Below are 16,142 nucleotides of genomic sequence, written 5' to 3' on the forward strand. Positions count from 1 at the left end.
TATTTATGTGTGAGTGTGCTCCAGCTGTCCTGTTGTAGTCAGGACAGATACTTTCACAGCCAGAGGTTCCCATTCATTCTCCGTGCCAGCATTACAACTTGTTCTAATTCTATATAAGTAGAGGCTGGATATAGAGTGAGCTGTCATTTTGGGAAGGCTACCTTCTAAAAGCAGCATTTGCCACAGGCTCCTGCCAGAAGCCCACTGAGGATTTTGCATCCTCTCAATCCAGCCTGCTTGTATCTCTATGATGTGTCTCCGTCCTTTTCCCCAGGATGATTAAGTTCTGCTGTAGTTTCACAGAATCCTTCCTTTTAGAGGCTTGGAAAAGAATACAGTAAAGTTTGGATATATCTTTTCCTTCCTTTAAGCATCGTTTTGTAGATTTGTATTTCTGAATCATTTTCTTTCTGTGTTTATTGCAACTGCAGGTTCAACGAGTTTGCTATTAACAAACATCAGATCTGAGACGCAATTCTCAATTTTGAGCTGGATTTGTTGGGGTGGATTTTGACCTTTGTGGAAGGGAAGGAAAAGATTAAGGAACTGAGAAAAGCGTCTTCCTTGTCGCACCATGTTCCTTACAGCATGTGCCCAAACAGTTGTCTATATGCTTTATATCAAGAAGCATTTACTCCAGAGATTATTTTTAATATATTTAAATTAATCATACTTTTACAGTGATTAGTTTTAAAAAATGTAATGAAAGCATACAATAGATCAGCTATTCCTTTAAAAAAAATCCTGCTAGAACAAGACATACCTGTAGTTTTCCTTCTCATTGCTCCTCACTTTTTTCTCCTTACATGTATATGAAATAGTTCTTGTATTCTGACAGTGTATTAAAATTGTAAGCTGTGGCAAATTCAAGATGTTTGAACAAGAGGTCAGATATATTTGTACTTTAATGTACTTAGGGTTGATATTTGAAAAATAAAGCAGAGTGGAAAACAAGTTGCGTTGTGACAATGAACGATTTCTATTGTGAATAACAGGTAAATTCAGAAAACTACAAGTTTAGACAACATGACTCATCATAGAAATACCAGGAGAATGAATAGGCAAAAGTGTCTTGCAATGTGGTGGTTATTTTGTTTATGTTATTACTTTTCTTGGGATTTTTTTTTCATAAAGTGATCGGGTAGATGCAAATAAAAGAAGAGTAGGTGCTTACTTAGATACCTGCTAACAGTGCCTGCCAATGCAATAATAAATTGAATATTTATTGTTAGGCATAACAAGCATCTCGGTTCAAAATACAAGCATACTAGGAGCTTGACCTTTTTTTCTTATTTAAAGGAAAACACTAGCATTCATTTCAAATATAGAAACTGTATTATTGTGACAAATGCTGGCTTGTCATCCCTCGGGGGAAGATGGGTGGAAGCCAAGAGAGGTGTTGTGACCCAGTCATGACTGGTTTGGAACATACTAGTGAATGGTGCCCTTCGTATCGGACAAATGTCACTGCTCTTGTCAGATAACCATTTGTTCTTGTGAACTTACTTTTGTTATAACAGCTAGTATAACAATATGTCAAGAAAAATTATTGAGATTTTGACATTTGATGTCTCAATTGCATGTAAGCCTTCATTCATTTTATTTTTCTTCCTTCACCCATAGATACCAGGCATTTTCTTTTTGTCTGAAAAGTCAGGTAGCATAGTTTGGATGCTAGACAGTTGTTCTTCTCTTTTTCTTTGCGTAGTTTATTTCAAATAAATCAGTACTCTGGTATTTTTTGTGGTATCTGTTTGTTTCAAGACTGTAAGAAGTGGAGAGAGTGCCATTTACTTTCAGAACAAACATGTTGTGTAAGCACTAAAATGATGTTCATTTGGTAACTGTTATTCTTTCTTCTGGATGTAGAGTGTGATGGGTGAGGGACTGTTATGGCTAGGGCTATGGTCCCAGCTGCGGCAGTAGGAACTATGGATCTATTTCACTTCTGTACCTTCCACAGGTAACTTCTGTGATTTTTGTTTATTGTTTGAGAAGCTCAGTTTTGGGTGCTAAGTCCTACGGCAGACTTGTATCACTGTTAAACTATTATATTCATATATAGCATTGATACGAACCTGTAAAGTATGTATCACTTCCAAGTTATTTCTTCTTCTGGTCATATTTTAAAACTTGTTTTCATCTTGTTTTCTATTCTGAAAACAGGTAGTCTCGGCTTGCTTTTTTACAAATCAGGAAGTATATTCTTCTGTTAGCTTAAAGAGTTGACTTACGTGGGATTCTTTTGCCTTCTTTTGGATTACCAGTGAGTAGCATTTTCCCTTTAGAACTGCCTCTGTACCATCTGTGGTATGTGCAATGCAAATGGCAAAGTTGAGTGGGTTCTGTATTGTATAGCGGTCATGCACAGTAATAACATGTAATAGCAGCATGTCTTTCCATGCATGGCCTACCTTTCTTATTGACATGATAGCTTTCTTCACTATCTTCCAAGTGATATGCTGAAGCTGTGTTTGAGTTTTAAGAGCATTTAATTTGTGAGGTGGGTACTACAACACATGTACTCTGAAATGCTCCAGGGAGACCTCATAGTGGCCTTCCGGTACCTCAAGGGGGCCTACAGGAAACTGGGCAGGAACTCTGTCAGGGAGTGTGGCGACAGGACAAGGGGAATGGCTTTACCATAAGAAGGTAGGTTTAGTTGAGATATAAGGAAGAAATTATTTCCTGTGAAGGTGGGGAGGCTCTGGAACAGTTTGTCCAGAGAAGCTGTGGGTGCCCCATCCCTGGATGTGTTCAAGGCCAGGCTGGATGGGGCTTTGAGGAACCTGGTCTGGTGGCAGGTGTCCCTGCCTATGGGGGTTGGAATTGGGTGGTCTTTAAGGTCCCTTCCAACCCAAAGCATTCTAAGATTCTATGAAATGCTCTGCTAAGCACCTTATCGTGCTCTATCTGAATGACTGCCACTTAAAAATTTGAGATTTGAGATTGGAAGTTTATTATTGGTGATCTTGGCATTAAGATGTTCAAGTAATAACACTTGCTGATGGCAGAGAGAATGGTCCCTTGTCATTAGGGGACAGAGATGTTTTTTAGATTAAAAAAAAGTGGATAAACAGGGCTGGAGGGTTAAAGAAAAAATTATGCATTGCAAGATCATTCTTTTGGGAATAATGGGCTTCCAGTTTTTAGAAGAAACTCGTGTTATCTGTTGGAAACAGTAATGTGTGTACCAGTTAATTGTAGCTTTTTGCTGTGGTATCTACACGTCAACTGACAAGTTGAGAGAGCGTGGGCTGAAAGGCAAATGGCTGGTCTGCCATGTCGGTGAAAAAGAGAGAGATTGCTAATGAAGAGCTCATACCTGGGATAGAAGACTGCTTGACATAGTACTTCCTGTACCATATTCCAACTCATCTTGGATATTTTGTACAATTTGCCCAAGTCCCTTTGAAATCCTTTCAGTTTTGGAAGAGAAAGAAAAACAAAACAAAACATTTTTTGAAAGATCAGCATCACCATGAACTGCCTGAAAGAATTAAGGTTGTTATCAGTAAATACAAATTATATATCTAAAGGATCAGACAACTTTTAGAACATGACAAAGCTCTTTCCCTTAAAAAAAACAGAAAACAGACTAAAAGTTACAAGCTTTCTCACTAGTTCCAGTATTTTACATATTCTTAAGGGAAGTCTCATGTAGTTTCAATTTATGAATGTCATGTTTGAGTTTACATTTCCTAATATTTTTCCAGTCTCATTTTGTTGCACAGGAAAAGTAGTTGGAAAGGCTATCAGATGTAACGGAGTACATTTTTTTAGAATCAGTACATAATCAGAAGTACAATTGCAGATGACTTCAGTCATAGGAAAATGAAGTGCTTAAAAGATATTTATTAGGAGATAGCTTGTCAGTGAAAAGTTTTGTATGAAAAATAAGAAAGATGAATTTCTTGTATTTATGTAACTATCCAAGAGCGAGCTAGCTAGTTGTAAAATGAGGGCTATAAAGTTTTTGTTTGTTGTTATCTGTGTGTCATGGAGGAGCCGAATGGTTTCTAAAATGTACAGTCACAAACTGATTATAAAATTCCCAAGGGGAACTCTGATGGGGCTATCATAACTTAACAATGGAATGGTGAGTCACCGCTGGAGGAATTCATGTAATAATCTTTTCTGGTATTTATAGGACCATGAGGATAAAATGTCATTTAATTTTATTTGATTAAAAACTACTAGGTGAGAAAGGAGAAGAAAAAAATGAAGCATTTTTCTTCTGTCTCAGGCATGAAAGATGGCTGAAATATATTTAAAAATAATTATCAAGCAGTATACTGTAGTGATTACTTTAAAATCTGATCAATGCTCCAAAATATTTGCGTTACTAGTAAAACTAATTTATTTGATTATTTAATGTGATTTTTTTTTTTTAGTTTCTAGATGCAAAATGTTGCTTTTGAGTGGAACAACTAGACTGAGGCATTTTCATGAGTTCTAGCTTGCTAGTGTAGGTATATATGTCACCGTTCAAAGATTATCCATAGAAGGTCTTTATTTACCTTGAAAAGTTATGCCAAGCTGTACTTAATTTAGCCTTAGCTAGGTTTGCTGGGATGCCAAAAATTCTTGAGACTATTCTATTAATGCTGGTGATGCAGTGTTTTATCTAGCATTGTGTATTCAGTCCTGCAGTCACTTCCACTTGAATCAGAGCTGTTTCCTTTTTAATGTCCTGATCTCAGTTTAAAGATTGTTACTGTTTTCAGCTGTTGCCTCTAAAATGTTTGTGTTTTGTCTCCCTTTGCCTCTCCCATCTCTTTTTTCTTCTCTTTTTTTCTTTGTTTTTGGTTTTCTTTCCATATTCTTTTTTTTTTTTTTTTTTTTTTTTTTTTTTTAAGAAAGGGCAATATAATTTGAGCATGTGTTTGTTCGCAGTGAATGCTTGCAGGAATTCTTAACTAAAGCTTTTAGATGCTGTCACAATATTGAAAGCTTGTCACTGTGTCATTGTACAACAGTCCGTATCCTCTCTTTTCTTATCCTTTGCACTCCCAGTATTCATTTTCTGTTTCTGCATAAGACCTTCTGTATGGTTCATTAATATTCAGCATGTGTAAGGGGTTTACTGAGCTTAAAGTTAGTCAAATTTAGAATTAGTGAAAGCAGAGGCAGATGTTGGTGAGGAAAGGTGAGATTGTTAAGCAAAAATAAAGATAAGTATTCTTAATTGGCACAAGATCCACAAGATCTTCAAAAATTCATTTGGGGGAATATTTAAGTTGTCTCGATATATAGTTGCCAGAAATGCCCCCAGCTCCAACTTGTCATGCTTTCTGCTATTCAAACTTGATAAAATAATGGACCTTGAGACGTGCTAGTGAGAGAAAAGACACAAAGGATCAAACTGATATAATACTTTCTAGAGTTCACCAAAGAACAGTTTGATATTTGGAAAAAGAACAGATGTGCAAACAATAAGCAAACTGGTAAGCCCATCAGTGAAACGAATATGAAAGAGTATGTTTTCGAACTTCACCTTACTTGTGACTTTGAGTGGAATAAAACTGTTGTTCCAGACTTTTTTTTTAAAGAAGACATAAATATCTACTTGCTTTTATCGCTTCCTATGCCTTCCTTGACAGCACTGTAATTCCCTTTCAGGAAGGCAATGCTGAGGTTTTCAGAAACTTGTGTGGTAAACTTCTAGCTTATGATTTCAAATAAGAGTATTTCTTCTTTCTCTTCCTCTTCTGCCATAGGCAGGGATGTCACCCACTAGATCAGGTTGGTCAGGGCCTCATCTAATCCGGTCTTGAACACCTCCAGGGACGGGGCATCCACAACCTCTCTGGGTTATAGCACATATTTGTGCTCGAAAAATTTGTTGCACGCCACTGGGATTTTTTTGCATGCAAAGACTTTGGAAACTGTGCAAAGGCAGCAGTAATCCTTAGTCACAGCTGAGGGGAGAGAGAATTGGGGTCAGACTATTCCTGAACTGGGTGCCAGAGTAACGACGTCAAGAAGTTGTTTGTGACAAATTTTTTGAGTGCCTCTGGAAAGGAATGGACTTTGTTAATACCATGGTGCTTGCCTTTGATAGAATAGTTTTGGTGTAATGCAAAGTCAGAGTTGATTAAAAATTCAGAGGTGATACCCTGCTCCTGAAGTTACTGGAGGTTGGGTGTGCATATCATGTTGAAGGCTTTTTTGACTGTTTTTTTTTTTTGTCTGTGTGTTTTTAGTGCTTTAATAGATATATTTTTTAACCCGTTACTCTTATTTCGAATGGAGCAACATTTAAAGGCAGATTTTGAAGTTCTTGTGGCAATAAATTTAGGGATTAAATGATGTGCTTGAGCAACAGAACTGTCTTATACATACTGCTCACAAAAAAAAAAAAGATATTCTGTGTCAGTTCTTTGGTTCTTCATATGAATGATGCAATTTAATATCGGTCGTTAGTTTCATAAATATACAATTTCATAAATAGTTAATTTTATTATTATGGGATTTCCATAAAAAAGATCAAGGGATTTCCTTAAACAAAGCTTTTATATATGTTTTCTAAAAAATGTTTCTGGAAAAATGTTTGTGCTTTTCCTCATTCTGGTCTTCATTGCCTTTGAATTTCCCCTTTTATCCAAAGGGACTTTGTGGTTGAATATTGTTATGAGAGGATACAAAATTTCCCTTAAAGGCTTTGGAGTGTGTAATTTTTGTAAATAAGTTTAGTTAACATGAATTCTGTTTAATTTAATAATTTAATTTAATTTAATTTAATAAGATTTTGCTCGACAAGTAGTTTTAAAAACTGTTTTGTATTCAAAAATAATTTGAGGTGAAAAAATCCATAATTCGTATTGGAGGAGATGGAGAATCTATTCTAGTTTAGTTCAGTTGCATGGAGTCGGATTTCTGCCCCTTTCAGCAGAGGTCAGTTAAATCAACTGAGAGGAGGCAGTTATGGGAATTCAGAGATGGAGAAGCCAGGGAAGATGTTTTTATTCTCATTTTTACTTGGGTTAAAATACACCGTTATAAAATGATAAAAATCTTTTTCTCTTCTAAACTCCAGTATGTTTTCCCTAGACTATAGAATTATAGATACTTTCCTAGTAATTTAGAAAGGAAATAAATACATCTGAAATGGAAGTGCAGTCATATAACCTCTGAATTGCTAAGTGAAGAGCCAGCTATTTCTGTCAACAAAATAGTACTTTTCTAAAAAGACTTCTAAGTAGATAAGTAGCAGTGTTGTCAGCCTAAAGGAGTAAAGCATATGGGGCAGCTGCTAAAAACAGTACTGCTGTTTTACAGATCAAAAAAACTTAAAACACCATTGAATTCTAGCTTGCTTTCTTGTATTTCTCACTCGGCAGGGTCCGATAGCCCAGCCTGCCTTGCTACAAGGTGGCTAGCCGTGTCCCAGCTTGCAAAGCCTCCTGGTCAGCCTAGTGGTCAAATGGACTCTGACTTTAAGAACCTATCTGGAGTGAGTCTACAGAAACTGTAGGGCAGTCTCCCTTCCTTGCAAGCAAAATGATTTTCTCCAGATGTTCTCTTCCGTGAGTGTGGCTGAGGGTCAGCCAGTTCTTTGAAGTCATCTTATCTCTGTGTGAGATTTGATGACAGCATCACCCTTCTCAAATATGAGACCAAGTCTCTTGTTGCTGGTTTTCGTCAAATTTTGATGGTGGGAATATGAAATTTGTATTTCTCTCTGGGAACTTGGGACTCTCTGTACATGTGCATTGTTTTGTCTGAGCACAGTCAAAGTTCAAAAAAAAAAAAAAAGAGTATGGTATAGGATAGTTATTCCTCAGAAATACAGTAATGGACATTGTTTATCAAAAGGTGTAACTTAAGCCCTCAGAGTATTTCACATCTGACAATTGAAATGTGGTTGCTGTTCAGGAAAGCATTCCCGTACTACTCTGTGTTTAGTTAACGCATGTCATGATGGTAGTCAAGTTAAAGCAGGTTGGGGCTTCAGCGTATTTTGGTAACCTAAATACATAGCCCTGTCCTTGCACAGTGAACCTGAAATCTTCCTGCCTTCAAAACTTATATTTTCTGCACTGGTCACGTCAGTCCCAGTCAGGATATATGTGCGCCTGTACTGCCATCACACTTTAATCTGTGGCATAAGACTATGGTATTGTAATTTCTTTTTATTGATACGCAAATCCATAAGTCCTCTTTTCAGATAGACTTACAAAGCAGATGGTGCTGATTGCTTCCTATAGCCCCATGTCTTACCTAGCTTTACATGCTTCAGTATGAGCAAGTTCAATGAAGCATTGAAATAAGCAGCTTTCCTCTTAATTCAGACTGGAAAGAAGTGCAAAGAGCATGAAGTTGTAGTTGGTTGTACCAAATTATTGTCCTTCTGTTATGGTTGGATAGGGGGGGTCCCAACCAACCAGAAAGGTTATTTTGAAATGATTTCATATTTTGAGCAGAATTGCAAGTATTTCCAAAAAGACATTTTGGGACTATTGAAAGGTATATTTTCCTCAAGCATATGAGAAAGATGAATAAAAGAAGCTTTAAATCATCAGTTTATTATGGTTCTCTTCTAAGGTAATGGTGTTGTCTTTTGTATTCCACAGTGTTTCCTTGATATGACGTTTGGAGCCGGAGGTCATACAACAGCTCTTCTAGAGAAAGCCAGCAACATTACAGTGTATGCACTAGACAGGGACCCCACAGCTTATAAAATAGCTCAGCAGCTTTCAGAATCTTACCCGTAAGTTGTCTTTCCTGCCTTAAATATGGTTGAGATAAGCTTGACACTTATGGTGTTGTCATATATACAATATTCTTACAGCTTTAATATATAGTTCGTAACCCCTTATTGTATCATAACATTATGTCTGTATATACCTCATTAAAGAGGAGATCCAGTTGAATTTATTTATGAATGTTTGTATGCAAGTCTTTCTGAGTTTTTTGGAGTTAAATGCATATTTTATACTCTGTTAATTTTAACTGTGGTTCTAGTAGCCAATTTAAATATAAAATTTATATTTTAAAAAGAATTCATATGTTCTGCTTCCTTTGAGATTATTCTGATGGCAAAATTGTGCAAAAACATATACTTCATTATTTTGCCAATAAATAAATATTTCACAACAGAGGGAATAATATACTTTAAAATTAGTTAATGTTTTAATTTCTATATAGATCACTATGAATATTAATTTTTTTTAAACGACAATTCAGTTTTAGGTCTGCTGAATATTGTGTCAATTGTGCTACTGAGTTCAAAAGCTACTAACCAACTTAATAAGCCACTGTTTCTGTATAAAGACTTTAGTTCATGCTTCTTGTTAAATAGTGCTGAATGTGCTAAATGAACAATGACTAAATTCCAGTTTTTAGCTATACAAAGGTCTTGTTTCTTTATTTTGTTCAAGAAACAACCCAGTCGGAGCATGAGTGCATTTATGTACAATTATGCTATATGTAGAGATTAATATACTTTTCAGGAAGTTCTATGGCTTAAATTTCACCAAGAAATAAAAATATGTAGATACAAAACTAAATGATATAGAAGAATTAATACTTAAGTTTAGGGAGAGTAGTAACGAGAGTATTTATATCAAAAGAGATTTTTCGTAAGGCGAGGGAAATCTTTCCAATAAGAAGAAAAGTGAAAGAGGTGGATAAAGAAACACATGGTTAGTCATGTCTCCCTGCATGAAAAGGAGTTCTAAGGCAGAAATACTATTTAAGCAATGTAGAAGGTGTTTTTTACTTTCTCTTAAGAATGGTTTAACTGTGCATTCCTTTCTTCACGTGTCATTGTCAGAGGCCCAGTGGGAGAAATTCAAGCATGTGACAAGAAAGCATAGATAGTTTTATAGTCATCTGACTTTGTAAGACCACTTAAATATATTTCTCCAAATTTTCAATTCTTTGTGGGCTGAAGTGACATATAGCTTTTACTTATACATTTGTGGGATCCCTCTTTCCCCATTACAGGAGAATGCTGTTTTTGACAGATTTGTGTGGAGATTATACGCAAGAAAAAGTCAATTTTTTTTTTTAAACTAAGCCTGCAAATAGATTCCACTGGATGCCATTGAAATTGTAACATCTTCTCTAATAAGCCTCCTTTTTCATTTTGTCACAGAAAAATAAAAGTAAGAATCCAGATTAAAGCTAATATTGTATGTAAAAATTTTCAGAAACATCCACGCAACATAATACAATATTGAACAGTTCCCTGTCTCTCTATATATGTATTTGTAAAGTGTCCTATGCAAACCTGATATGAAGGAAGTATATTTTCCAGACAGATGAAGATTTTTCACGTTGGATATTTTTCTGCCAGTGACTGGCATTGTAAATTCTCTACTTGCAAAATGAGCTTTAATTGACATATTATTACAGTTGACATAACTTACTATGGTGTTATAAACAAAGTAGTTCTTCAAGTTCCTGCTTTTATTCGTACACTCGTGTTAAACATGGTCATTTCGACTACAAACATATAAATGTTATCTGCCTTTACAGATTACATTGCAAGTTAACCTTAAAAGGTAGTGGATTCTTAAATGAGAGTTAAATTGTTGTTAGAGAAAAATTTTAATGACTGAAAGATGAATCAGTGCTACTTGAATGTGTCTTGTAAGATACAGAGCTGTATTCTTGTTTTCCATCATCTTGCATCTTTCCCACTGGAAAGAACAGGTGGGTTGATTTTCAAAAGGTAAATATATCTTTCTTATGATAACTAATGTTGAAAGTTAAATTAATCATCTTAAGATAAAAGAATGGTTCTATCTGAAATATGTTCTCATTATTAATTTGCTTTCCCTGAGATATCAATTGCATAAAAAGTTTAAAGAGAGCAGGAGCAGGAATGAGTATACTGGTAACAAATAAGAGTTTTAAGTTAGGGTGTACTAACAAATCAATTGTGATTATATTACAAGATTCAGAGCTTTCATAAGTTGATTTTTGGTATTCATTAAATGATGGTTAATCTTTTTCTTTTTTTATTGTGTATTTTTTGCACTATTTTAGAAATTGATAAAATTCTGATAAGAGGATTAATTCAAGTCTGTGTTGGCACCAAGGGTCAGGTAATTCATCCAAATGAAATCTTTATCTGGTCAGGTTTACTATCAGTTAAAATAGTTCCCTCATTTGGTTTACCAGGCAGACACAAAAATAGTTTTGCTATCGTGAAGATGGTAATGGCTGCATGCAGCTGCAAGCTGAGAGAAAAGTAGGGCTGTCCCTTTTGTAAGAAGCACAGCCAAAGATATAACTGACTGAAGACCTGCAGCACAGAAGCATAAGCTTCTCCATTGTTTGTCTTATCTAGGGTTGTTTTTAGTCTCTGTTTAACAGTTCTGTTTTGGGAGAGGTTATTTGACTTACTCAAGTGCTTCACTTCCTTTGGAGCTGACAGCACAAGAGGAAAAAAAAAAAAGGCTGTTATGCAACTGTAACCAGTAAAATCAGATTTCCAATATGACTGAAATTGTGAGTGCAGTGGGCAATTTGAAAGTTGTGCATCAATTGAATTTTCTGTTGTCATTTTGTTACTACTTCAAATACAGTATCATACTTGTTTGATCTTTTGAGGATGTTAATATATTCCAATATATCAACTACATGATCTATCTTCGGTCCTGTAGCATTTACTATAGTCCATCCTACTTAAAGAAAAATAAAAACCTTTAATTATAAATATACAGAAATAATTGCCGTTGCTTACTCTGGTTAGGCAATATCATGAATCTCAGTAAAATTGTATAGTTTCAACTATTACTCTCTTTGGGGCTTAATTTTTTTTAAATATCCTATGTCTTATGTCACTGAGTTACAAGATTATTAAAGCTCAAGTTGCAAGAAATATGCCCAGAGAAATGGCTGGAAAACATAACTATAGCTAAATTAGAAGATTTTTCTATGTTTGTAACTAATAAATGAAGTCCCCCTTGTACTTCGCTGAAAGCCAGTTGGAGTAATAAATCACTGAATGAGAACACTGGAAAAATATATTTGATGTTTGTATTTTAAATGTCTCTTTGCTTCTTGGTAGTGATTTTGTCAGAACTAAAATCCAAAGAGGATATAGATAGAACTAAAATCCAAAGAGGATCCCACTGCAATTCTTGCATTCATTTAGCTTCTCTGTTTATTATTTTTATTTTTTAAAGCATGTAGTGCTGCTTTAATACGGAGAAAATAGGTCAGGGCCTGTTAGATATTCAGTGTGTGGGTGGGAATCCTTTGACGTGCTTTCTGGGGAAGCCTCTAACTTGGGAATTGCTGCTGAGAATCCAGGAGAACAAGATAAAATTCAGTCAGTAGCAATATATATTACAAGTAAACCCTTTCACACCCACTGAAAGGCAGAGGTTAGAGAAGTGGCTGAAATCTAGCAATTAACCAATATCATTGCAAGCTTTTAAGTATGAGAAACCTACGCAAAGCCTACACAGAGGAGATGATATGCTCTTTGTAATTCTCTGCACAGAATAAGCAATCATGTCCCATAAGTAGGTATAAATCATAAAATAAAATAATCTTATATAATTAAACTGTAATATATTTTACTGTAGTTCTAAAGTAATTTTGAATTGGTGCTTATGGGTTTTGCTTTCAGGGTTACACTAAGTTTACAGATAAAGTGGGATAGCATCATCAACTGTATCTTTGTTCTGGGAAAAATAGAATTGATTTCATTAAGTTCTAGGGAAAATAGAACTTTCTTTAGTTGCAATAAACTTATTTAAGTGCTTGTGAATTGTAACTGAGTGTATAATACATATTATTTTTATAGGTTACTATTTTACTTTGTGGTGCATCAGAGGAATACAATTAAGTGTGCAATCAAGGCATATTCATTATAACTATGCCTTAACTGTATGTAAGCAAGAAAAAGCTATATATAGCTGTAATTTTTTCTAAAGATTTCTTCATGTATGTCAACATGTGGCTGCCTCTCAAACGCAGGCAATGGAGATAAATGAGTTGTCTGAAGTAGGAGATGGAGAAATGTCACTGAGAGAGCTAAAAAGACCTTTAGATCCTGTTGCATTTGAATAGTGCATTTTTGTCATTTAGCTTGTTCCCTAAAAGGTTGGTTTGGATAACACATACATTTCCTTGCAAAAGCACAAGGAATAAAAATTCCTTTTCTTGTTGCTGAAGCTCAAGCTGCCCAGGTTTCAGAATGACCTTTGCTTTCATACCTGTGTTCTGATCCTTCAATACATTGAGTTCTTGGTTTAAGTTTGGGCCCAATTCAAAGTTACCCTGACATATAAAATCACTTGGAGCAGTCTTCTTTTAACAGTTCCACCCCCCACCCCCCTTTTTATTCTTTGCAGTCTTTTAAAACTTGGCTTTTTAGGGCTTTCTTGTCAGGTTGAGTGTAAGTCTTTTCTCATGTAGTGTAATTATAGATACTTTACTACCAACATCACATCACTGCAAGTAAATCTTTTGTGTGTGCACTTCCTAATTTTTCTTGCCTTGTAGACATGATGGTGCTTTAAATCATTGTATGGTCTCCAAAATCTTTACCAGGTACGGACTGTGGTCTGATCAGATAGTTCATAAAGTCTTTGTTACGTAAGAGCAAGTACTGCTGTCACAGATAAACTCCTTCTCAGTGGTCCCAGCAGAAAATTAATGCTATGCATCTCAAACCCAGTATCCAAAACTGGCCAATGGCATCGGGTTGTACTGTGGCAAAAATAAAACCAAGCTGACAGAAGAAGCCAGCTGAGCCAGAATAGTGGAATCCCATTTCTTAAGAGAAGTGCCACTTTTCCCTCTTCCTGTAAATATTCCCTAAAATCGAGCAAAGGAGGAAAACAGGTTGCCTGACTTTAAGGTAAATTTCTTGTAGTGAAGGGAAATCTTTCTTTTTCTCCCATTGAAGCAACTTGTTAGTTAATGTATCTGAGTCTGTTCCTTGTAAGCTTAACAAGGACAGTATCTCTTCTTTTTAGAGTATACAATACTCAGTAGTAAATAATACAAAAAAAGAAAAGCGGGGAACTCTTTTCCTGGCAGCTTTGGTATACAGGTATTTGGTGTGTATATATATATATATATGTTTATGTATGTATTTGGTGTATATATATATATACAGGTGTGTATATATATATATATATACAGGTATATGTATACCAAATATATATATATATATATATATGTATATATATATACACACCATATATATATATGTATCTATTTATACAGGTATTTGGTGTATATATATATATAAAATTTGGTAAATTTTGGATTTTTTTTTACAACCATTTCCATAAGAAACACAGAGTACAACGTTCAGTGTTGATTTTAAATGTTCATCACAATGTGTGTATGTGTGTATGTGTGTTTCTGTATTTTATGCTCAGCATCAAGTTCTTACGTAACTGAAAGTGTTAACTAGCTATACTAGATGTTACTGGATTGTTTTCTTAATTTACTTAACATTCCTGTGGTAATACTCTGAATTGTTATTGCAATCATGCTCACAGTGAACAGTAATACACCTCAGCCAAGGAATTGTGAAATACAAGTTTGTTTTCATTAGGGATCTTAGATCAGGGAGCTGAGATGGAGTGACTAACATGCCGTGCAATGATAAGACCAGTTCATTAATACTTTGTTGGTTTTTTCCTGGCTAGATCAAGAGATAATGGAACAAATGCTGATGCTTCTTCACCAAGACCATGTTCTTAATTAGTCTTTTAACAGAATAATTTGTTGTTTGCTGTGAATATAAATAGTTTATAAAACTTCTAAAAATGTGTATCTGAAATTTTATATTAAAAACAATACGCATGCGTGTAAATATACACTGAGTAACTGAAGGTGCTGGCATGCTCATACCACTGCCCTCAGTTACTGTCAACTCTTCTTATATATGTTAATTGAGACAACAGCAAAAAGATGGGAAATCCAAATTATAGTGTAAAAACATACAGCAGAAAACATGAGCATTACAATACAGAAGTATGGTAGAGTATATTTACTTCTGGGGAAAAAAAAAGTTAAATGTGTTTTTGTAGAGAGGAAGTGCAGTGTAGAGTATATATGGGAGAGGAGAGGAGAGGCAGGGTTAGTGAATCCTCAGCCACAGTTAGTCTGTTTACACATTGTTGAGTGGCTCAGGAAAAGTCAATTCATTTGAGAAACTCCTATTAATAAGATAGAAACAATTTGTGTTGTTATTTACAAGCTATAGTTACATAGCCTGGTCCTATGTAATTCCTAGTATCCTATGGGCAGCAGAAGTTTTTGTGATGTGTTGTGTGGATACAGGAAGTTACTGTCCTTGGGAACATGCACAACAGATTTTTTTGCTCAAGGAATAAAGGTAGAGATTGAAGTTTGGTCACTGAGTAGTACAATGGTTTTTTGTGTTGTATAATCAGGTTTTTTTTTCCTTTTGTGTTTTGTTGATGGTTTTTATATAAAGGATATTTGAAAAACTGAAATATAAGTGAGATTGTCACCTAAGAAAATAAAATAGGGTGCATTCTGAAGAATACCTTTCACCTGTTGGGTCTGTATGTCTGTTCACATAAGCAGAATACATATAGTTGGCTTAAACAGAACAATACATTTCATTTTGAAAAGTGTCGTACATCAACTTACATGCAAACTTCCCAAGCACCCTCAAAATGTAGTGTGATTTGAAACCAGGTAGGCAAAGAGAACCTCTTTAGAAAAGGAGGTGGAAGAGAAACAGCACAGAAATTCATGTGTTTCTTTAAAAACATGTAGCTCAGTTTTAGAAGTTTAGGAAGACATAACTAGGAAAAGGCAATGAAGATGGTAACATAAAATGATGACAAATCTTTTTGTCTGTACTGGTTTAGCAGACAAGATGGTGTCAACCTGAAGCTTGAGAAGATTGAATGAGTTGGATGCAATAGTTTATCTAAATGCTTTAATATCTTCTCCCTGCCATTTCAGTGGTGTCTTTGTGTTACTCAGCCAAAAGTGTATTTATCCATAGTCTTTAAAATATAAAAGTGTTGTTTTTATGAGGGGAATGGAAAGCCTAAGGGAAAGCAAGTTCATGAGTTTTCTGATGTAAGGAAAAATTGTTTCTAGAGTAAGCAAATGTAAGTGAGAAAACTTTAGATAGTTTTCCTTCTAGAACGTGTCCTTGTCCAGCAGGTTGTAGTAAG

General features: G+C 35.1%; 1 protein-coding gene across 5 annotated transcripts in view; it reads left to right on the top strand.

Moving 5' to 3' along the window:
- Window positions 1-16,142, top strand: part of METTL15 (methyltransferase like 15) — a 100,549-nt gene that overhangs the window by 29,407 nt on the left and 55,000 nt on the right. For 4 of the 5 annotated variants that reach the window (XM_040558690.1, XM_040558689.1, XM_040558691.1 and 1 more), the window contains one exon: window positions 8,577-8,713. In XM_040558690.1, coding sequence (XP_040414624.1) covers window positions 8,577-8,713 — 137 coding nt within the window. Of the gene's footprint in view, window positions 1-4,392; window positions 4,469-8,576; window positions 8,714-16,142 lie in introns of those variants that run through there. The other variant, XM_040558693.1, reaches the window with a different exon arrangement.

This window comes from Cygnus olor, chromosome 5, assembly GCF_009769625.2.
Source record: "Cygnus olor isolate bCygOlo1 chromosome 5, bCygOlo1.pri.v2, whole genome shotgun sequence".
NCBI lineage: Eukaryota > Metazoa > Chordata > Aves > Anseriformes > Anatidae > Cygnus > Cygnus olor.